The sequence below is a fragment of the Ranitomeya variabilis genome, chromosome 2, assembly GCF_051348905.1.
Source record: "Ranitomeya variabilis isolate aRanVar5 chromosome 2, aRanVar5.hap1, whole genome shotgun sequence".
Taxonomy (NCBI): domain Eukaryota; kingdom Metazoa; phylum Chordata; class Amphibia; order Anura; family Dendrobatidae; genus Ranitomeya; species Ranitomeya variabilis.
The window spans coordinates 7,204,909-7,227,762 of record NC_135233.1 but is presented as its reverse complement, the minus strand read 5'-3'; the positions used below and the strand labels follow the sequence as shown (position 1 = coordinate 7,227,762).

Below are 22,854 nucleotides of genomic sequence, written 5' to 3'. Positions count from 1 at the left end.
TCTCTCCTCCATGTCTGTATGGGGCTCTGTGCGGCCACTCATGTTCTCTCCTCCATGTGTGTATGGGGCTCTGTGCGGCCACTCATGTTCTCTCCTCCATGTCTGTATGGGGCTCTGTGCGTCCGCTCATGTTCTCTCCTCCATGTCTGTATGGAGCTCTGTGCGGCCGCTCATGTTCTCTCCTCCATGTCTGTATGGGGCTCTGTGTGGCCGCTCATGTTCTCTCCTCCATGTCTGTATGGGGCTCTGTGCGGCCGCTCATGTTCTCTTCTCCATGTCTGTATGGGGCTCTGTGCGGCCGCTCATGTTCTCTCCTCCTTGTCTGTATGGAGCTCTGTGCGGCTGCTCATGTTCTCTCCTCCATGTCTGTATGGGGCTCTGTGCGGCCGCTCATGTTCTCTCCTCCATGTCTGTATGGGGCTCTGTGTGGTCGCTCATGTTCTCTCCTCCATGTCTGTATGGGGCTCTGTGCGGCCGCTCATGTTCTCTCCTCCATGTCTGTATGGGGCTCTGTGTGGCTGCTCATGTTCTCTCCTCCATGTCTGTATGGGGCTCTGTGCGGCCTCCCATGTTCTCTCCTCCATGTCTGTATGGGGCTCTGTGCGGCCGCTCATGTTCTCCCCTCCATGTCTGTATGGGGCTCTGTGCGGCAGCTCATGTTCTCTCTCCTCCATGTCTGTATGGGGCTCTGTGCGGTCGCTCATGTTCTCCCCTCCATGTCTGTATGGGGCTCTGTGCGTCCGCTCATGTTCTCTCCTCCATGTCTGTATGGAGCTCTGTGCGGCCGCTCATGTTCTCTCCTCCATGTCTGTATGGGGCTCTGTGCGGCCGCTCATGTTCTCCCCTCCATGTCTGTATGGAGCTCTGTGCGGCCACTCATGTTCTCTCCTCCATGTCTGTATGGGGCTCTGTGCAGCCGCTCATGTTCTCCCCTCCATGTCTGTATGGGGCTCTGTGCGGCCGCTCATGTTCTCCCCTCCATGTCTGTATGGGGCTCTGTGCGGCCACTCATGTTCTCTCCTCCATGTGTGTATGGGGCTCTGTGCGGCCACTCATGTTCTCTCCTCCATGTCTGTATGGGGCTCTGTGCGTCCGCTCATGTTCTCTCCTCCATGTCTGTATGGAGCTCTGTGCGGCCGCTCATGTTCTCTCCTCCATGTCTGTATGGGGCTCTGTGTGGCCGCTCATGTTCTCTCCTCCATGTCTGTATGGGGCTCTGTGCGGCCGCTCATGTTCTCTTCTCCATGTCTGTATGGGGCTCTGTGCGGCCGCTCATGTTCTCTCCTCCTTGTCTGTATGGAGCTCTGTGCGGCTGCTCATGTTCTCTCCTCCATGTCTGTATGGGGCTCTGTGCGGCCGCTCATGTTCTCTCCTCCATGTCTGTATGGGGCTCTGTGTGGTCGCTCATGTTCTCTCCTCCATGTCTGTATGGGGCTCTGTGCGGCCGCTCATGTTCTCTCCTCCATGTCTGTATGGGGCTCTGTGTGGCTGCTCATGTTCTCTCCTCCATGTCTGTATGGGGCTCTGTGCGGCCTCCCATGTTCTCCCTCCTCCATGTTTGTATGGGGCTCTGTGCGGATGCTCATGTTCTCCCCTCTATGTCTGTATGGGGCTCTGTGTGGCTGCTCATGTTCTCTACTCCATGTCTGTATGGGGCTCTGTGTGGCCGCTCATGTTCTCTCCTCCATGTCTGCATGGGGCTCTGTGCGGCCGCTCATGTTCTCCCCCTCCATGTCTGTATGGGGCTCTGTGCGGCCGCTCATGTTCTCCCTCCTCCATGTTTGTATGGGGCTCTGTGCGGCCGCTCATGTTCTGTCCTCCATGTCTGTATGGGGCTCTGTGCGGCCGCTCATGTTCTCCCCTCCATGTCTGTATGGGGCTCTGTGCGGCCGCTCATGTTCTCTCCTCCATGTCTGTATGGGGCTCTGTGCGGCCGCTCATGTTCTCTCCTCCATGTCTGTATGGGGTTCTGTGCGGCCGCTCATGTTCTCTCCTCCATGTCTGTATGGGGCTCTGTGCGGCCGCTCATGTTCTCTCCTCCATGTCTGTACGGGGCTCTGTGCGGCCGCTCATGTTCTCCCCTCCATGTCTGTATGGGGCTCTGTGCGGCCGCTCATGTTCTCCTCCTCCATGTCTGTATGGGGCTCTATGTATGGGGCTCTGTGCGGCCGCTCATGTTCTCTCCTCCATGTCTGTATGGAGCTCTGTTCGGCCGCTCATGTCCTCCCCTCCATGTCTGTATGGAGCTCTATTCGGCCGCTCATGTTCTGTCCTCCATGTCTGTATGGGGCTCTGTGCGGTCGCTCATGTTCTCTCCTCCATGTCTGTATGGCGCTCTGTGCGGCCGCTCATGTTCTCCCCTCCATGTCTGTATGGGGCTTTGTGTGGTCGCTCATGTTCTCCCCCTCCATGTCTGTATGGGGCTCTGTGCGACCGCTCATGTTCTCTCCTCCATGTCTGTATGGGGCTCTGTGCGGCCGCTCATGTTCTCCCCTCCATGTCTGTATGGGGCTCTGTGCAGCCTCTCATGTTCTCCCTCCTCCATGTTTGTATGGGGCTCTGTGCGGTCGCTCATGTTCTCTCCTCCATGTCTGTATGGCGCTCTGTGCGGCCGCTCATGTTCTCCCCTCCATGTCTGTATGGGGCTTTGTGTGGTCGCTCATGTTCTCCCCCTCCATGTCTGTATGGGGCTCTGTGCGACCGCTCATGTTCTCTCCTCCATGTCTGTATGGGGCTCTGTGCGGCCGCTCATGTTCTCCCCTCCATGTCTGTATGGGGCTCTGTGCAGCCTCTCATGTTCTCCCTCCTCCATGTTTGTATGGGGCTCTGTGCGGCCGCTCATGTTCTGTCCTCCATGTCTGTATGGGGCTCTGTGTGGCTGCTCATGTTCTCTCCTCCATGTCTGTATGGGGCTCTGTGCGGCTGCTCATGTTCTCTCCTCCATGTCTATATGGGGCTCTGTGCGGCCGCTCATGTTCTCCCCTCCATGTCTGTATGGGGCTCTGTGCAGCCTCTCATGTTCTCCCTCCTCCATGTTTGTATTGGGCTCTGTGCGGCCGCTCATGTTCTGTCCTCCATGTCTGTATGGGGCTCTGTGCAGCCGCTCATGTTCTCTCCTCCATGTCTGTATGGGGCTCTGTGCGGCCGCTCATGTTCTGTCCTCCATGTCTGTATGGGGCTCTGTGCAGCCGCTCATGTTCTCTCCTCCATGTCTGTATGGGGCTCTGTGCGGCCGCTCATGTTCTCTCCTCCATGTCTGTATGGGGCTCTGTGCGGCCGCTCATGTTCTCTCCTCCATGTCTGTATGGGGCTCTGTGCGGCCGCTCATGTTCTCCCCTCCATGTCTGTATGGGGCTCTGTGCGGCCGCTCATGTTCTCCCTCCTCCATGTCTGTATGGGGCTCTGTGCGACCGCTCATGTTCTCCTCCTCCATGTCTGTATGGGGCTCTGTGCTGCCGCTCATGTTCTCCTCCTCCATGTCTGTATGGAGCTCTGTTCGGCCGCTCATGTCCTCCCCTCCATGTCTGTATGGGGCTCTGTGCGGCCGCTCATGTTCTCCCCTCCATGTCTGTATGGAGCTCTGTGCGGCCGCTCATGTTCTCTCCTCCATGTCTGTATGGGGCTCTGTTCGGCCGCTCATGTTCTGTCCTCCATGTCTGTATGGGGCTCTGTGCGGCCGCTCATGTTCTCCCCTCCATGTCTGTATGGGGCTCTGTGCGGCCGCTCATGTTCTCCCTCCTCCATGTGTGTATGGGGCTCTGTGCGGCCGCTCATGTTCTCCCCTCCATGTCTGTATGGGTCTCTGTGCGGCCGCTCATGTTCTCTCCTCCATGTCTGTATGGGGCTCTGTTCGGCCGCTCATGTTCTGTCCTCCATGTCTGTATGGGGCTCTGTGCGGCCGCTCATGTTCTCCCCTCCATGTCTGTATGGGGCTCTGTGCGGCCGCTCATGTTCTCCCTCCTCCATGTCTGTATGGGGCTCTGTGCGGCCGCTCATGTTCTCTCCTCCATGTCTGTATGGGGCTCTGTGCGGCCGCTCATGTTCTCCCCTCCATGTCTGTATGGGGCTCTGTGCGGCCGCTCATGTTCTCCCTCCTCCATGTCTGTATGGGGCTCTGTGCGGCCGCTCATGTTCTCCCCTCCATGTCTGTATGGGGCTCTGTGCGGCCGCTCATGTTCTCCCCTCCATGTCTGTATGGAGCTCTGTGCGGCCACTCATGTTCTCTCCTCCATGTGTGTATGGGGCTCTGTGTGGCCGCTCATGTTCTCTCCTCCATGTCTGTATGGGGCTCTGTGCGGCCGCTCATGTTCTCTCCTCCATGTCTGTATGAGGCTCTGTGCGGCCGCTCATGTTCTCTCCTCCATGTCTGTATGGGGCTCTGTGTGGCCGCTCATGTTCTCTCCTCCATGTCTGTATGGGGCTCTGTGCGGCCGCTCATGTTCTCTCCTCCATGTCTGTATGGGGCTCTGTGCGGCCGCTCATGTTCTCCCCTCCATGTCTGTATGGGGCTCTGTGCGGCAGCTCATGTTCTCTCTCCTCCATGTCTGTATGGGGCTCTGTGCGGTCGCTCATGTTCTCCCCTCCATGTCTGTATGGGGCTCTGTGCGGCCACTCATGTTCTCTCCTCCATGTCTGTATGGGGCTCTGTGCGTCCGCTCATGTTCTCTCCTCCATGTCTGTATGGGGCTCTGTGCAGCCGCTCATGTTCTCCCCTCCATGTCTGTATGGGGCTCTGTGCGGCCGCTCATGTTCTCCCCTCCATGTCTGTATGGGGCTCTGTGCGGCCACTCATGTTCTCTCCTCCATGTGTGTATGGGGCTCTGTGCGGCCACTCATGTTCTCTCCTCCATGTCTGTATGGGGCTCTGTGCGTCCGCTCATGTTCTCTCCTCCATGTCTGTATGGAGCTCTGTGCGGCCGCTCATGTTCTCTCCTCCATGTCTGTATGGGGCTCTGTGTGGCCGCTCATGTTCTCTCCTCCATGTCTGTATGGGGCTCTGTGCGGCCGCTCATGTTCTCTTCTCCATGTCTGTATGGGGCTCTGTGCGGCCGCTCATGTTCTCTCCTCCTTGTCTGTATGGAGCTCTGTGCGGCTGCTCATGTTCTCTCCTCCATGTCTGTATGGGGCTCTGTGCGGCCGCTCATGTTCTCTCCTCCATGTCTGTATGGGGCTCTGTGTGGTCGCTCATGTTCTCTCCTCCATGTCTGTATGGGGCTCTGTGCGGCCGCTCATGTTCTCTCCTCCATGTCTGTATGGGGCTCTGTGTGGCTGCTCATGTTCTCTCCTCCATGTCTGTATGGGGCTCTGTGCGGCCTCCCATGTTCTCCCTCCTCCATGTTTGTATGGGGCTCTGTGCGGATGCTCATGTTCTCCCCTCTATGTCTGTATGGGGCTCTGTGTGGCTGCTCATGTTCTCTACTCCATGTCTGTATGGGGCTCTGTGTGGCCGCTCATGTTCTCTCCTCCATGTCTGCATGGGGCTCTGTGCGGCCGCTCATGTTCTCCCCCTCCATGTCTGTATGGGGCTCTGTGCGGCCGCTCATGTTCTCCCTCCTCCATGTTTGTATGGGGCTCTGTGCGGCCGCTCATGTTCTGTCCTCCATGTCTGTATGGGGCTCTGTGCGGCCGCTCATGTTCTCCCCTCCATGTCTGTATGGGGCTCTGTGCGGCCGCTCATGTTCTCCCTCCTCCATGTCTGTATGGGGCTCTGTGCGGCCGCTCATGTTCTCTCCTCCATGTCTGTATGGGGCTCTGTGCGGCCGCTCATGTTCTCTCCTCCATGTCTGTATGGGGTTCTGTGCGGCCGCTCATGTTCTCTCCTCCATGTCTGTATGGGGCTCTGTGCGGCCGATCATGTTCTCTCCTCCATGTCTGTACGGGGCTCTGTGCGGCCGCTCATGTTCTCCCCTCCATGTCTGTATGGGGCTCTGTGCGGCCGCTCATGTTCTCCTCCTCCATGTCTGTATGGGGCTCTATGTATGGGGCTCTGTGCGGCCGCTCATGTTCTCTCCTCCATGTCTGTATGGGGCTCTGTGCGGCCGCTCATGTTCTCTCCTCCATGTCTGTATGGAGCTCTGTTCGGCCGCTCATGTCCTCCCCTCCATGTCTGTATGGAGCTCTGTTCGGCCGCTCATGTTCTGTCCTCCATGTCTGTATGGGGCTCTGTGCGGTCGCTCATGTTCTCTCCTCCATGTCTGTATGGCGCTCTGTGCGGCCGCTCATGTTCTCCCCTCCATGTCTGTATGGGGCTTTGTGTGGTCGCTCATGTTCTCCCCCTCCATGTCTGTATGGGGCTCTGTGCGACCGCTCATGTTCTCTCCTCCATGTCTGTATGGGGCTCTGTGCGGCCGCTCATGTTCTCCCCTCCATGTCTGTATGGGGCTCTGTGCAGCCTCTCATGTTCTCCCTCCTCCATGTTTGTATGGGGCTCTGTGCGGTCGCTCATGTTCTCTCCTCCATGTCTGTATGGCGCTCTGTGCGGCCGCTCATGTTCTCCCCTCCATGTCTGTATGGGGCTTTGTGTGGTCGCTCATGTTCTCCCCCTCCATGTCTGTATGGGGCTCTGTGCGACCGCTCATGTTCTCTCCTCCATGTCTGTATGGGGCTCTGTGCGGCCGCTCATGTTCTCCCCTCCATGTCTGTATGGGGCTCTGTGCAGCCTCTCATGTTCTCCCTCCTCCATGTTTGTATGGGGCTCTGTGCGGCCGCTCATGTTCTGTCCTCCATGTCTGTATGGGGCTCTGTGTGGCTGCTCATGTTCTCTCCTCCATGTCTGTATGGGGCTCTGTGCGGCTGCTCATGTTCTCTCCTCCATGTCTATATGGGGCTCTGTGCGGCCGCTCATGTTCTCCCCTCCATGTCTGTATGGGGCTCTGTGCAGCCTCTCATGTTCTCCCTCCTCCATGTTTGTATTGGGCTCTGTGCGGCCGCTCATGTTCTGTCCTCCATGTCTGTATGGGGCTCTGTGCAGCCGCTCATGTTCTCTCCTCCATGTCTGTATGGGGCTCTGTGCGGCCGCTCATGTTCTGTCCTCCATGTCTGTATGGGGCTCTGTGCAGCCGCTCATGTTCTCTCCTCCATGTCTGTATGGGGCTCTGTGCGGCCGCTCATGTTCTCTCCTCCATGTCTGTATGGGGCTCTGTGCGGCCGCTCATGTTCTCTCCTCCATGTCTGTATGGGGCTCTGTGCGGCCGCTCATGTTCTCCCCTCCATGTCTGTATGGGGCTCTGTGCGGCCGCTCATGTTCTCCCTCCTCCATGTCTGTATGGGGCTCTGTGCGACCGCTCATGTTCTCCTCCTCCATGTCTGTATGGGGCTCTGTGCGGCCGCTCATGTTCTCCTCCTCCATGTCTGTATGGAGCTCTGTTCGGCCGCTCATGTCCTCCCCTCCATGTCTGTATGGGGCTCTGTGCGGCCGCTCATGTTCTCCCCTCCATGTCTGTATGGAGCTCTGTGCGGCCGCTCATGTTCTCTCCTCCATGTCTGTATGGGGCTCTGTTCGGCCGCTCATGTTCTGTCCTCCATGTCTGTATGGGGCTCTGTGCGGCCGCTCATGTTCTCCCCTCCATGTCTGTATGGGGCTCTGTGCGGCCGCTCATGTTCTCCCTCCTCCATGTGTGTATGGGGCTCTGTGCGGCCGCTCATGTTCTCCCCTCCATGTCTGTATGGGTCTCTGTGCGGCCGCTCATGTTCTCTCCTCCATGTCTGTATGGGGCTCTGTTCGGCCGCTCATGTTCTGTCCTCCATGTCTGTATGGGGCTCTGTGCGGCCGCTCATGTTCTCCCCTCCATGTCTGTATGGGGCTCTGTGCGGCCGCTCATGTTCTCCCTCCTCCATGTCTGTATGGGGCTCTGTGCGGCCGCTCATGTTCTCTCCTCCATGTCTGTATGGGGCTCTGTGCGGCCGCTCATGTTCTCCCCTCCATGTCTGTATGGGGCTCTGTGCGGCCGCTCATGTTCTCCCTCCTCCATGTCTGTATGGGGCTCTGTGCGGCCGCTCATGTTCTCCTCCTCCATGTCTGTATGGGGCTCTGTGCGGCCGCTCATGTTCTCCTCCTCCATGTCTGTATGGGGCTCTGTGCGGCCGCTCATATTCTCTCCTCCATGTGTGTATGGGGCTCTGTGCGGCCGCTCATGTTCTCTCCTCCATGTCTGTTTGGGGCTCTGTGCGGCCACTCATGTTCTCCCCTCCATGTCTGTATGGGGCTCTGTTCGGCCGCTCATGTTCTCTTCTCCATGTCTGTATGGGGCTCTGTGCAGCCGCTCATGTTCTCCCCTCCATGTGTGTATGGGGCTCTGTTCGGCCGCTCATGTTCTCTCCTCCATGTCTGTTTGGGGCTCTGTGCGGCCACTCATGTTCTCCCCTCCATGTCTGTATGGGGCTCTGTTCGGCCGCTCATGTTCTCTTCTCCATGTCTGTATGAGGCTCTGTGCGGCCGCTCATGTTCTCCCCTCCATGTGTGTATGGGGCTCTGTGCGGCCGCTCATGTTCTCTCCTCCATGTCTGTTTGGGGCTCTGTGCGGCCGCTCATGTTCTCTTCTCCATGTCTGTATGGGGCTCTGTGCAGCCGCTCATGTTCTCCCCTCCATGTGTGTATGGGGCTCTGTGCGGCCGCTCATGTTCTCTCCTCCATGTCTGTTTGGGGCTCTGTGCGGCCGCTCATGTTCTCCCCTCCATGTCTGTATGGGGCTCTGTGCGGCCGCTCATATTCTCTCCTCCATGTCTGTATGGGGCTCTGTGCGGCCGCTCATGTTCTCTCTCCTCCATGTCTGTATGGGGCTCTGTACGGCCGCTCATGTTCTCTCCTCTATGTCTGTATGGGGCTCTGTGCAGCCGCTCATGTTCTCTCCTCCATGTCTGTATGGGGCTCTGTGCGGCCGCTCATGTTCTCTCCTCTATGTCTGTATGGGGCTCTGTGCAGCCACTCATGTTCTCTCCTCCATGTCTGTATGGGGCTCTGTGCGGCCGCTCATGTTCTCTCTCCTCCATGTCTGTATGGGGCTCTGTGCGGCCGCTCATATTCTCTCCTCCATGTCTGTATGGGGCTCTGTGCGGCCGCTCATGTTCTCTCTCCTCCATGTCTGTATGGGGCTCTGTGCGGCCGGTCATGTTCTCTCCTCTATGTCTGTATGGGGCTCTGTGCAGCCGCTCATGTTCTCTCCTCCATGTCTGTATGGGGCTCTGTGCGGCCGCTCATGTTCTCCCCTCCATGTCTGTATGGGGCTCTGTGCGGCCGCTCATGTTCTGTCCTCCATGTCTGTATGGGGCTCTGTGCGGCCGCTCATGTTCTCTCCTCCATGTCTGTATGGGGCTCTGTGCGGCCGCTCATGTTCTCCCCTCCATGTCTGTATGGGGCTCTGTGCCGCCGCTCATGTTCTCTCCTCCATGTCTGTATGGGGCTCTGTGCGGTCGCTCATGTTCTCTCCTCCATGTCTGTATGGGGCTCTGTGCGGCCGCTCATGTTCTCCCCTCCATGTCTGTATGGGGCTTTGTGTGGTCTCTCATGTTCTCCCCCTCCATGTCTGTATGGGGCTCTGTGCGACCGCTCATGTTCTCTCCTCCATGTCTGTATGGGGCTCTGTGCGGCCGCTCATGTTCTCTCCTCCATGTCTGTATGGGGCTCTGTGCGGTCGCTCATGTTCTCTCCTCCATGTCTGTATGGCGCTCTGTGCGGCCGCTCATGTTCTCCCCTCCATGTCTGTATGGGGCTTTGTGTGGTCGCTCATGTTCTCCCCCTCCATGTCTGTATGGGGCTCTGTGCGACCGCTCATGTTCTCTCCTCCATGTCTGTATGGGGCTCTGTGCGGCCGCTCATGTTCTCCCCTCCATGTCTGTATGGGGCTCTGTGCAGCCTCTCATGTTCTCCCTCCTCCATGTTTGTATGGGGCTCTGTGCGGCCGCTCATGTTCTGTCCTCCATGTCTGTATGGGGCTCTGTGTGGCTGCTCATGTTCTCTCCTCCATGTCTGTATGGGGCTCTGTGCGGCCGCTCATGTTCTCTCCTCTGTCTGTATGGGGCTCTGTGCGGCCGCTCATGTTCTCTCCTCCATGTCTGTATGGGGCTCTGTGCGGCCGCTCATGTTCTCCCCTCCATGTCTGTATGGGGCTCTGCGGCCGCTCATGTTCTCTCCTCCATGTCTGTATGGAGCTCTGTGCGGCCGCTCATGTCCTCTCCTCGATGTCTGTATGGGGCTCTGTGCGGCCGCTCATGTTCTCTCCTCGATGTCTGTATGGGGCTCTGTGCGGCCGCTCATGTTTTCTCCTCCATGTCTGTATGGGGCTCTGTGCGGCCACTCATGTTCTCCCCTCCATGTCTGTATGGGGCTCTGTGCGGCCGCTCGTGTTCTCCCCCTCCATGTCTGTATGGACATTGTGCACGAGGCACAGTAATGGGTAACAGATAAGGGTCTTCCCCAACCTCTTTCCTCAAAGCTGAGGTTAAAATTGTCCACAATGTTTTGTGCTCATGCATTTCCTTAGTGTTATACACAGGGGGCGATGGGTCCCTAAGTTATACGCAAGGGGGCGTTGGGGCCAGATGTTATACACGGGGGTGATGGGGCCAGATGTTATACACAAGGGGGGAGATGGGGCCAGATGATATACAGTTATACACAGGGGGTGATGGGGCCAGATGTTATACACGGGGGGGGGGGGGTGATGGGCCCAGATGTTATACACGTGGGGGTGATGGGGACAGATGTTATACAGAGGGGGACAGATGTTATACACAGGGGGGCGATGGGGCCAGATGTTATACAGAGGGGGGTGATGGGGCCAGATGTTATACACAGGGGGTGATGGGGCCAGATGTTATACACAGGGGGTGATGGGGCCAGATGTTATACACAGGGGGGCGATGGGGCCAGATGTTATACACAGCGGGGTGATGGGGCCAGATGTTATAGAGGGGGTGATGGGGCCAGGTGTTATACACAGGGGTGATGGGGCCAGATGTTATACACAGGGGTTATGGGGTCAGATGTTATACACGGGGGGTTATGGGGCCAGATGTTATACACAGGGGGGTTATGGGGCCAGATGTTATACACAGGGGGTTATGGGGTCAGATGTTATAGACGAGGGGGTTATGGGGCCAGATGTTATACACAGAGGGTGATGGGGCCAGATGTTATACACAGGGGGGGTTATGGGGCCAGATGTTATACACAGGGGGTTATGGGGCCAGATGTTATATACATGGGGGTTATGGGGCCAGATGTTATATACATGGGGGTTATGGGGCCAGATGTTATACACAGGGGGGCTATGGGGCCAGATGTTATACACATGGGGGTTATTGGGTCAGATGTTATACACGAGGGGGTTATGGGGCCTGATGTTATACACAGGGGGGTTATGGGGTCAGATGTTATACACGGGCGGCGATGGGGCCAGATGTTATACACAGGGGTGATGGGGCCAGATGTTATACACAGGGGGGCTATGGGGCCAGATGTTATACACAGGGGGGTTATGGGGCCAGATGTTATACACAGGGGGTTATGGGCTCAGATGTTATACACGGGGGGTTATGGGGCCAGATGTTATATAAGGGAGAACGATGGTGCCAGATGTTATACATTGGATGCATTATGAACATGTTTGTAAACCGGCCCTTAACCCCGCATCATCCAGGCCTCAACGCTCCGATCCCTGCCAGCAGCTAAATATCTGGGTGTGAATCGCAGCGGATCACTTCCTCAGTTAATCCTAAACCATTTGTGGGATTACTTGTGAGATTAAAGCTGCGGTTAAGCAGCGCAATTAAGGAATTTCACGTGGGTCAGTTAGACATGTCCTTCCTGTCTGGTGAGGTCTCACCATGATGTATGTAAGGCAAGGACAGGGAGACATGGGGCAAAGCCGCCCCCACAACTAAGAGCTTGTATTAAGGAATGACATCCCGGGCAATTCCCATTCATATGTCTGGTAATGCTTCTGGTGGCAGAGCCTCATATACTGTGACACGCAGGATTTCTGGGATGGAGACCAGGGCCGGCTGATGGACACTGTACTGGCTGATGTAGATGGGCTTACACAATCTGATCACAATAAGGACCTGGGCGCATCGTAGACAGAGAAGTGAAGTCCTCCCCATGCACAGTGTCTGCATGTCTTGGTGTTGGTATGTGCCACCATATCTTTTGTACTTTTTTTCTTTGTACGTTAGCCACTGCCGCAGACACACTTACTTTGTGTTGTTCCATTGTACTGGCTGATTTCTTTGCACTGTAATGGTGGCCATCAGTGGTTGTCTCCAAGTTTTTCTTATTTGTGCAGTAGACTGCATACAACTCATGAAGGAAGACTTGTAGGGATGGAGGAATTAGGTTTAAGTGGTGGAATGATGGCGATCACAAGATCGAGATGTCACTGATCTGTAAATGATGAAATATGGAAACATACCAATTTCTCCAGTTTGGCAGTTTGGAGTCTGAGCCTCGAGCAGAAATCTCGGACACTTCTGGCCTCGGCTGCTGTCACTGAGTTATTAATGGTCGTCTGAGGAAGGTTCTGCCGCTGATTGTATAAATCATCAGGATCCGCTGCCAGCAGCTCCTGTGTAATCACCGACCAATGACGTCCCCGATGGAGACATTTTGTCTTGGTGTTGCATTTTCAGTGCTGAGAACGTATAACTGAAGTGTAAACTATCAGCAAGAACAACATGTAGATAAAACACATTTAGTCACCGGCCAGACATAAGTTACAGTCACATGCGCAGATTGTGTGCAGATGAATGGGACAGTCAGTATATAGCCACATAGAGTTCGGTCCGCTCTCCTGGAACAACCTCATGCCCTTGAGTTCTGGAGACAGGACGTTGGAGGAATTCTACCCGGCTGCAGTCGTCAGCTGAAACCTCCCATCTATTTCTTCCGATTGCAGGTCTTAATCAGGTCAGGGGCATCAGATGCAGATGAGGTTATGATTGCCACGATGTGAACGCTTAGGACTCATCCTACACGATAATTGTGTAATATAAATAGGGCGGATGACAAAGCAATCTCTCCAGCACTCGTTCATTGTACAATCGGCAAATAAATGATGGTGGCTCACTCAATAGTTGTGCAATGTCAAACGCTTGTTCCTTAATGCCGTGAACGATGGTCAGTTCACGTTACACAATCGGAGATGACCGTGTCTCTCACGATTAGTGGCGTGGTATGGTTATTTGGCTTCGTGATCTGATGGTTAACTATGATCGTATTGTAAAATGCCTCCTTGTGGACTATCCACTGAAGTCTGCCGGCTTGAGGTGCCAGTGCCACATGGGAACCTTCTGATATCATCATAAAGATTTTACATGATATTACTGCTGAATCTGACCAAAGCCCTAGTTCTAGACAATCCTCTAATGTTATGGGGTCACTTCAGGGTCTGACATTCTCTAGGTTGGTGTAAAGTGATAATTACAGTTGTGCTCAAAAGTTTACATACCCCGGTAGAATTTTTGCTTTCTTGGCCTTTTTTTCAGAGAATATGAATGATAACACCAAAACTTTTTTTCCACTCATGGTTAGTGGTTGGGTGAAGACATTTATTGTCAGACTACTGTGTTTTCTCTCTCTGAAAAAAGGCCAAGAAAGAAAAAATTCTACTGGGGTATGTAAACTTTTGAGCACAACTGTATTTGGCCAAGTAGTCATAGTCTAAAAGATAAAGACCATGTCTGTCGTGACATGCAGGGCCATTGATGGCGCCCCTAGAGATGACGAGAGTCTCGGGAGGAATAACTGACCAGTATGGTGTGGGAATTGGATACATTTTACCAAAATGATTTCTGATTATTTCTTGTCTCCTTATTTTGCAGCAGAGACCAGTGAAGCAGTCGCTCAGCAAGTCCCTGTGTCGTGAATCCCACTGGAAATGCCTCCTGTTGTCTCTCCTCATTTATGGCTGCATGGGTGCTATGACCTGGTGCCACGTTACCAAGGTCACTCGCCTGACGTTCGACAGCGCCTATAAAGGCAACTCCATGATGTATCACGACAGTCCTTGCTCCAATGGCTACATCTACATCCCTTTGGCTTTCCTTGTTATGCTATATGTGGTCTACTTGGTGGAGTGCTGGCACTGTTATACACGCAACGAGCTGCAGTATAAGGTGGATGTGGAGAGTGTACAGGAACGAGTGCAGAGGATGCAGCAGGCGACACCATGTATCTGGTGGAAGGCAATCAGCTATCACTATGTGCGCAGGACCCGTCAGGTGACACGTTATCGCAATGGAGACGCGTACACGACTACTCAAGTCTACCACGAGCGCGTCAACACTCATGTGGCCGAATCAGAGTTTGACTACAACAACTGTGGAGTGAAGGACGTTTCCAAAGACTTGACTGACCTGGACAGCTATCCAGTCACTCGGCTCAGGTTTACCAAATGCTTCAGTTTTGCAAATGTGGAGTCTGAGAATTCGTACTTGACGCAGAGGGCTCGGTTCTTCACAGAGAATGAGGGACTGGATGACTACATGGAGGCTCGAGAAGGCATGCACCTAAAAAATGTGGATTTCAAAGAATACATGGTTGCTTTTTCCGATCCAGATAACCTTCCATGGTATGTGTCCCACTACGTCTTCTGGGTGGCAGCTCTCCTAACACTGTCATGGCCATTAAGGGTCCTTAATGAGTACCGCACCTCATGTGTTCATTATCATGTGGAGAAGCTGTTTGGTTTTGACTTCACACCAGTAACACCAGTGGCAGATGATCGGACCATATGCCGGAGAATGCCTCGTGTGAACACCATTGACAGTACAGAGCTAGAGTGGCATATACGGTCCAACCAACAACTGGTGCCCAGCTACTCGGAGGCTGTTCTGATGGATCTAGTAGGCATTTCTTCAGGATACACTTCCTGCCGGTACACCCGTGGGTATCGCCAGAACTGTGAGCGATGCCATCGTACCATGAGCAGTTCCTCCATCTTTTCCCGTAGTGCCCTCAGCATCTGCAATGGCAGTCCCAGGATCCCTTTCAGCAGCAGTCGCTTCTCTCTGGGACGTTTATATGGATCCCGGCGGAGTTGTCTGTGGCAGAGCCGTAGTGAAAGCCTCAATGAGCAGGGATGTCCCACAGAACAGACGCGGCTGTCCAGCCAGGTGACAGTGCAGGAAGAGGAGGAACCTCCTCCATATCAAGATGCCCTCTACTTCCCCATCCTCATTGTCCATCGTAACGAAGGCTGTACAAACCATGACCACCGACGTCTCCACCGCAATGGCTCTTGTGTAGAAACGTCACTGTGATAGACTTGTTACTATGCTCCAGCATCCTGGATACTTTATGTCGCCACCACGGCAGTGATGTTTTATACAATGATCATGGAGGGCCCAGTACCATGCAAAAATACGACACAGATGAAACCTCAGAAACACCATCAGGGCTTTAAGGAAGCACATGCCGGAGACAAATCAGTAGACAAGATTTACAGCCTTCAGCTCCTGGATTTTACTACTATGACATGGACAAGCTGAGGCACGAGGACTTTTATGTCGAGACCTAATGTGGATTGAGCCATAGTGGCCCTGTACAATGTCCAAATAGGACCGGGCAGCAAAAACTCACAGATGTGACCAAAATACTGGAGAATCCAGTAACTTCATCCAGCCTGGGGTGTCACTGGACCAGAACAAGTATTTCATTTCGTAGCAAACAGGCAATAGTCCATGCACCCATGTGGCAATAGTCCATGCACCCATGTGCATTCTCCATTCATCGTCAGATCATCTCCCACTGGGGTCACGTTTCTTGCTGGTCACACTGCGGGGCTGTAATGCCAAGGACTGCTTGTAAGGGAGAGAAAAGTGAACTATACATATCACTGTAAGGTTGGAGGACCATGCAGGCCTGGCGCAGGTGAGGTCACCATGGGGGATCACCATGGACTCGTCACTCTCACTTTCCTTACTTTTATAGTACCCCCAAACATAAAATGCATTGAATATTTCTGTCCCCTCGATGTATGGAGGACGCACCGGCTCTACGTATATTCAGCATGAAGAACTTCAGGTTGTATATACACCAGTATAATTCTCATCTCTAAGCTTTACTGCATGTCACTTCCAGAATTCTGGATATATCACACGCTAGGAACACGTGGACATGTATGAGGCATGATCCCGAGGCTGCACAGCAGGATTCCTCAGGGTCGTACACGTCAGCCCACACGTATGTTATATGGGCAGATTATGTCCCGCTCAGTGCGGATGGTCGGCGGTGAGACAGGAGACTGCTCCTCTGCATATGGGGGGACGCTGGGTGCAATACTATAAGAATATCATACCTCATAAGCCAGGACCCTCCTGGACCTCCACCGACCACATCAGGAGATCCTGCACACACGGCCTCCAGGCCCGGCAGTGATCCGCTGGGAAGCTGCAGTCAGGGAATCCTCGGATCACTATCCCTCAGTGTCAGGACGTTGGGGATCCGCACTTACTGGACAAAGCTTTTCTCCAGAAAGGAAAGTCAAAACCGCTGATTGTTCTATGACTTTTATTCCATGTGTAGCCCGAGCCTAGAGCGTCATCCAGGAGTCACAGAAATAGTGAGGTCACAGCCATTCCCGTGTTACAACGGCCCCCGACAGTCCCGTGTTATGACGGCCCCCGACAGTCCCGTGTTATGACGGCCCCCGACAGTTCCGTGTTATGACAGTCCCGTGTTATGATGGCCCTACATACTGGAAGAAAAGAAGAATATATGCACACAAACGGGATCACCAATTATTAATACATTTTTAGAAAAAAAAAAAAAAAGAAAATCCAAAACACTTAAAAGGCATCTAAAACATTGGAATGCCCAGATTGATCCAAAAATATACATGGTAATAATCATAATCCTAACACAATAGGGTATATAAACAGAAATCAAAGAGCCATGATAAGGAAAAAGAACCTGGGAAAATGGCAGCAATAGAAATGATGATATTCAGCCCGTTTATATTGTGCCATCAGCATATATCTTTATTTGGTTTTACTTATTTGCTTATCTGACTGTTTTATTAATCATATTTTTATGTGGAAATGATAAAACTGCATTGTTGGCACTGCTAAGGCTGAGGAATGATATCATGACTGGGGATCATGTGTGGAGAATCTATTGTACATGAATTTTGAATATTATATCGATTCACAATATTATTATCATTTGGCTGTTAGGATTCTGTTTATTACCTGGTACATTTTGGATCAGTCTGAGCAGTCCAATGTTTTGGATTCCTTTTCAGTGTTTTTAATTCCCTTTTTTTGGCTCTCCACATAATATGTATTAATTGGTGATCCCCTGTTTTTGTGCATAGATTATTTTTTTTCTTCTGTACGTAATGTTATTTATTGGATATGCACTTGGGCGATCCCGTTTATGTATTGCCTTTTGATGATGCCCACCTATATTTATAGATTCTTGTGTTATGATGGCCCCGAAAGTCCCATGTTGTGACAACACTCGACATTCCCGTGTTATGACAGTGCCACGTTTGACAGTCCCCGACAGTCCCGTGTTATGACAGCCCCGTGTATTACAGTCCCGTGTTATGACAATCCCGTGTTATGACAGTCCTGTGTTGACAGCCCCGACAGTCCTGTGTTATGACAGTCCCCGACAGTCCTGTGTATTACAGTCCCCGACAGTCCCGTGTTATGACAGCCCTGTGTATTACAGTCCCGTGTTATGACAATCCCGTGTTATGACGGTCCTGTGTTGACAGCCCCGACAGTCCCGTGTTATGACAATCCCGTGTTATGACGGTCCTGTGTTGACAGCCCCGACAGTCCTGTGTATTACAGTCCCCGACAGTCCTGTGTTATGACAGTCCCATGCTATGACAGCTCCAGATAATCCCGTGTTATGATGGCCCCCAACAGTCCCGTGTAATTATGGTCTCCAACAGTCCTGTGTAATGATGGTCCCTGACAGTCCCGTGTTATGACGGCCCCCAACAGTCCCATGTAATTATGGTCCCCGACAGTCCCATGTTATGATCGCCCCCAATAGTCCTGTGTTATGATGGCCCCGACAGTCCTGTGTATTACAGTCTCCGACAGTCTTGTGTAGTTACGGTCCCCAACAGTCCCGTGTTGTGAAAGCCTCCGAAGGTCCTATGTTATGACAGCCCCTGACAGGCCCATGTTATGACAGTCCCCCAACAGTCCCGTGTTATGATATTCAATAAACAGAAGAATAAGACAATACACGTGTCCATGTGCACAGCTGAAGACATGGCGGTATGTTTATTCGTAAAGCAGCAAACCACGAGTAACACCAATGATAAATCTCCTCCATCACTGACTGCATAGAAACAAGGAGATTGTCCAAAGTGACCGCAAACATCAGCGTGCATCAATAATTCATAAAGAACAACAAAACCAAACGTATATATCACAAATGGCAAGAAAGTCACTCAGAGCAATCACATATATCCCATAATAATACAAATACCATTTCCATTCAGCTTCAGCAGCGGTGTCCGTTATCCCCTGATGAAGCTTGTGGAGCGGCGATACGTGTGGGCTCTTCTCGCTCACGGGTTTAGTACATGGTGCACCCCCAGGGTTGTATTTGGACACACATATTACATTTAGTTATTGGCTGTATAGAAATGATATTGGTTATGGGATCTATGTGCACAGCTCCATGTCTCCATCTATTGTCAGTATACGTCGCCCTCGGTGATGTGACGTATACTAATGGCAGTGCACCTTTTTACTAGTACATATTATTACATTCTCTCGCCCATCACAGGAGTTTGGTTTGTGTGAGTGTCAGCAGGGAATGTCGGCCCGAGCCCAGCACAGGCGCCCGGTGCATCGGGGCGGGGCCAGACATCTCCACGCACCTTCCCACCTGCTCGTTCTCCCTCTATCTCCGCCCTCCTGTTCTGTGATTGACAGCTCTGGTGTTATAGAGCCAGAGGAGGTGGAGATAGAGACAGAACGAGCAGGTGCACGGAGATGTCTGGCCCCGCCCTGATGCACCGAGCGCCTGTGCTGGGTCCAGGCCGTCGTTCCCTGCTGACACTCCCTTTGAGGAAGTCATTTTACTGACCGACGGTCTCAGGGGTCATGTACACAATTGGGACATATCGGAAGACAGAGGGTGTCAGGTTCAGGCGGAACCTCCATGTGCCACACACTTCCCCACTTCTGTTCCTATACGTGTCTGTGGGTTTTGTATATAGGCAGATTGGCTCCGAGGCTACAAGAACAATCTCTTCACAACCCTCCAACATGGAGGATAATACCTCATTTATCAGGAATGTCAATGAAAGACCACCTCTGTAGCCGCAGGAGACCGCCACCATAGCCGCAGGGGACAGGCATCATAGCCGCAGAGGACAGGCATCATAGCCGCAGAGGACAGGCATCATAGCCGCAGGAGACCGCTAACGTAGCCGCAGAGGACAGGCATCATAGCCGCAGAGGACAGGCATCATAGCCGCAGGAGACCGCTAACGTAGGCGCAGAGGACAGGCATCATAGCCGCAGGAGACCGCTAACGTAGCCGCAGAGGACAGGCATCATAGCCGCAGGAGACCGCTAACGTAGCCGCAGAGGACAGGCATCATAGCCGCAGAGGACAGGCATCATAGCCGCAGAGGACAGGCATCATAGCCGCAGGGGACAGGCATCATAGCCGCAGGGGACAGGCATCATAGCCGCAGAGGACAGGCATCATAGCCGCAGGAGACCGCTAACGTAGCCGCAGAGGACAGGCATCATAGCCGCAGGAGACCGCTAACGTAGCCGCAGAGGACAGGCATCATAGCCGCAGGAGACCGCCACCGTAGCTGCAGGGGACAGGCATCATAGCCGCAGGGGACAGGCATCATAGCCGCAGAGGACAGGCATCATAGCCGCAGAGGACAGGCATCATAGCCGCAGAGGACAGGCATCATAGCCGCAGGGGACAGGCATCATAGCCGCAGAGGACAGGCATCATAGCCGCAGAGGACAGGCATCATAGCCGCAGAGGACAGGCATCATAGCCGCAGAGGACAGGCATCATAGCCGCAGGAGACTGCTAACCTAGCCGCAGGAGACCGCCACCGTAGCCGCAGAGGACAGGCATCATAGCCGCAGAGGACAGGCATCATAGCCACAGAGGACAGGCATCATAGCCGCAGGAGACCGCTAACCTAGCCGCAGGAGACCGCCACCGTAGCCGCAGGAGACCGCCACCGTAGCCGCAGGAGACCGCCACCATAGCCGCAGAGGACAGGCATCATAGCCGGAGAGGACAGGCATCATAGCCGCAGAGGACAGGCATCATAGCCGCAGGAGACCACTAACCTAGCCGCAGGGGACAGCCACCATAGCCGCAGGAGACAGCTAACGTAGCCGCAGAGGACAGGCATCATAGCCGCAGAGGACAGGCATCATAGCCGCAGAGGACAGGCATCATAGCCGCAGAGGACAGGCATCATAGCCGCAGAGGACAGGCATCATAGCCGCAGGAGACCGCTAACCTAGCCGCAGGAGACCGCCACCGTAGCCGCAGGAGACCGCCACCGTAGCCGCAGAGGACAGGCATCATAGCCGCAGAGGACAGGCATCATAGCCGCAGAGGACAGGCATCATAGCCGCAGGAGACCGCTAACCTAGCCGCAGGAGACCGCCACCGTAGCCGCAGGAGACCGCCACCGTAGCCGCAGGAGACCGCCACCCTAGCCGCAGGAGACCGCCACCATAGCCGCAGGGGACAGGCATCATAGCCGCAGAGGACAGGCATCATAGCCGCAGAGGACAGGCATCATAGCCGCAGGAAACCGCCACCGTAGCCGCAGGGGACAGCCACCATAGCCGCAGGGGACAGGCACTGTAACAGCAGGGGACAGTCTCCATAGCCCGCGTAGCCGCAGGAGACTGCCACCGACCACAGGAATGGCAGTATGAGCACCCGGCTGTAGTGAGGAGCAGAAAGCAGAAGACTCATTCCACACAGAATTTTTGAGGAGGATTTAGTCATATCAGCGTGGCGGACTACCCCAGCGCCGGCCCGGTGATTGTATGAGAAGCTGTAATATTACCTCCTGTACCCCAGAACAGGTAATGTGCAGGCGGTAATATTCAGGGGATGGACATGCGGCAGTCACAGGCGGTAATATTCAGGGGATGGACATGCGGCAGTTGCAGGTGGTAATATTCAGGGAGGTGGACATATGGCAGTTGCAGGCGGTAATATTCAGGGAAGGGACTTCTGGCAATCGCAGGCGGCAATATTTAGGGGGTGGACATGCGGCAGTCACAGGCGGTAATATTCAGGGGTGGACATGTGGCAGTCACAGGCGGTAATATTCAGGGGTGGACATGCGGCAGTCACAGGCGGTAATATTCAGGGGAGGACATGCGGCAGTCACAGGCGGTAATATTCAGGGGTGGACATGCGGCAGTCACAGGCAGTAATATTCAGGGGATGGACATGCGGCAGTCACAGGCGGTAATATTCAGGGGTGGACATGCGGCAGTCACAGGCGGTAATATTCAGGGGAGGACATGCGGCAGTCACAGGCGGTAATATTCAGGGGTGGACATGCGGCAGTCACAGGCGGTAATATTCAGGGGTGGACATGCGGCAGTCACAGGCAGTAATATTCAGGGGAGGACATGCGGCAGTCACAGGCGGTAATATTCAGGGGTGGACATGCGGCAGTCACAGGCGGTAATATTCAGGGGATGGACATGCGGCAGTCACAGGCGGTAATATTCAGGGGTGGACATGCGGCAGTCACAGGCGGTAATATTCAGGGGAGGACATGCGGCAGTCACAGGCGGTAATATTCAGGGGTGGACATGCGGCAGTCACAGGCGGTAATATTCAGGGGAGGACATGCGGCAGTCACAGGCGGTAATATTCATGTTTTGTTCCCAGGCGGTCATGTGCGGGAGGGAAGGAGCCCCCCAACCTCCGGGCACAGTAAGTTACCCATCAGTCGCACACATGCCAACTTTTCTTTCTCCCCGTGGGGCAGACATTAGGGTACAATCCTAACTCAGGCTTTAGCTGCGGTTTTTGGGTTCCCCTTCGATGCCCCCATCAGAAGTCTTTCGGGTGCAGCAGAATCAGACATTCTGTGTAGTGATGACACTTTATGTTACAGTCAGACCAGAAGTGTTTCCTCGCTGCGTATCCAGCGTGCTCCTGCCCCGTACGGCGTGACGGCATCCCCGGCCTTCATGGCAATAATGTCATTATCACTCCCCCAGGATGACGTGGCCCTATGACGTGGGCTCACTCCAGGGGCTGCACATCACCTTTTACACTATGTTTTGTGGAGATTTTTTTAATGTCTTTTGTTACGTATCTGATGACTATGAGGTATATATATATATATATGTATATAGCTTTTATCACAATGTTGCCTTTTGGCTGCAATATTGAAGATTGTAAATGACATCTGTGTAATAAAGTCACAGACGAATCACGGACACTTTCATGTCGGCCTCTGGTGTCACATTCATTATGGCCCGGACGTGGCAGCTCCTCTAATGTAGTCACCGTCACGCTGCCCTCCGGACCATCTCTAACACTCAAGAATTAGGATATCCTGTCTGAGTCCGGTGACGCATGATTTCCATCCGTCCCCAGCGCAGCATGGCGGTCACACGACTAACAGCACCTGCCACAAAGCAACATGCCATGAAGGCTGGAGACTGCCACCTACTGGTGGATGTGGGTATCTACACCATAGAGAAAGCCCGATGCTCCCATCACCCGCCGGTGCTCCCCATCACCCGCCGGTGCTCCCCATCACCCGCCTGTGCTCCCATCACCCGCCTATGCACCCCATCACCCGCCGGTGCTCCCCATCACCCGCCGGTACTCCCCATCATCCGCCGGTGCTCCCC

At 54.0% G+C, this 22,854-nt stretch overlaps 1 protein-coding gene across 4 annotated transcripts in view; it reads left to right on the top strand.

Annotated features, from left to right (window-relative positions):
- Positions 1–22,442, top strand: part of TMEM151B (transmembrane protein 151B) — a 58,150-nt gene extending 35,708 nt beyond the window's left edge. For 2 of the 4 annotated variants that reach the window (XM_077281941.1, XM_077281940.1), the window contains exon 2: positions 13,816–22,442. In XM_077281941.1, the coding sequence (XP_077138056.1) occupies positions 13,906–15,255 (1,350 nt within the window). In that variant the 5' untranslated portion in view covers positions 13,816–13,905 and the 3' untranslated portion in view covers positions 15,256–22,442. The remainder of the gene's footprint in view (positions 1–13,815) is intronic. The other 2 variants (XR_013220981.1, XR_013220980.1) reach the window with 2 other exon arrangements.
- Positions 22,443–22,854: the final 412 nt, after the last annotated feature.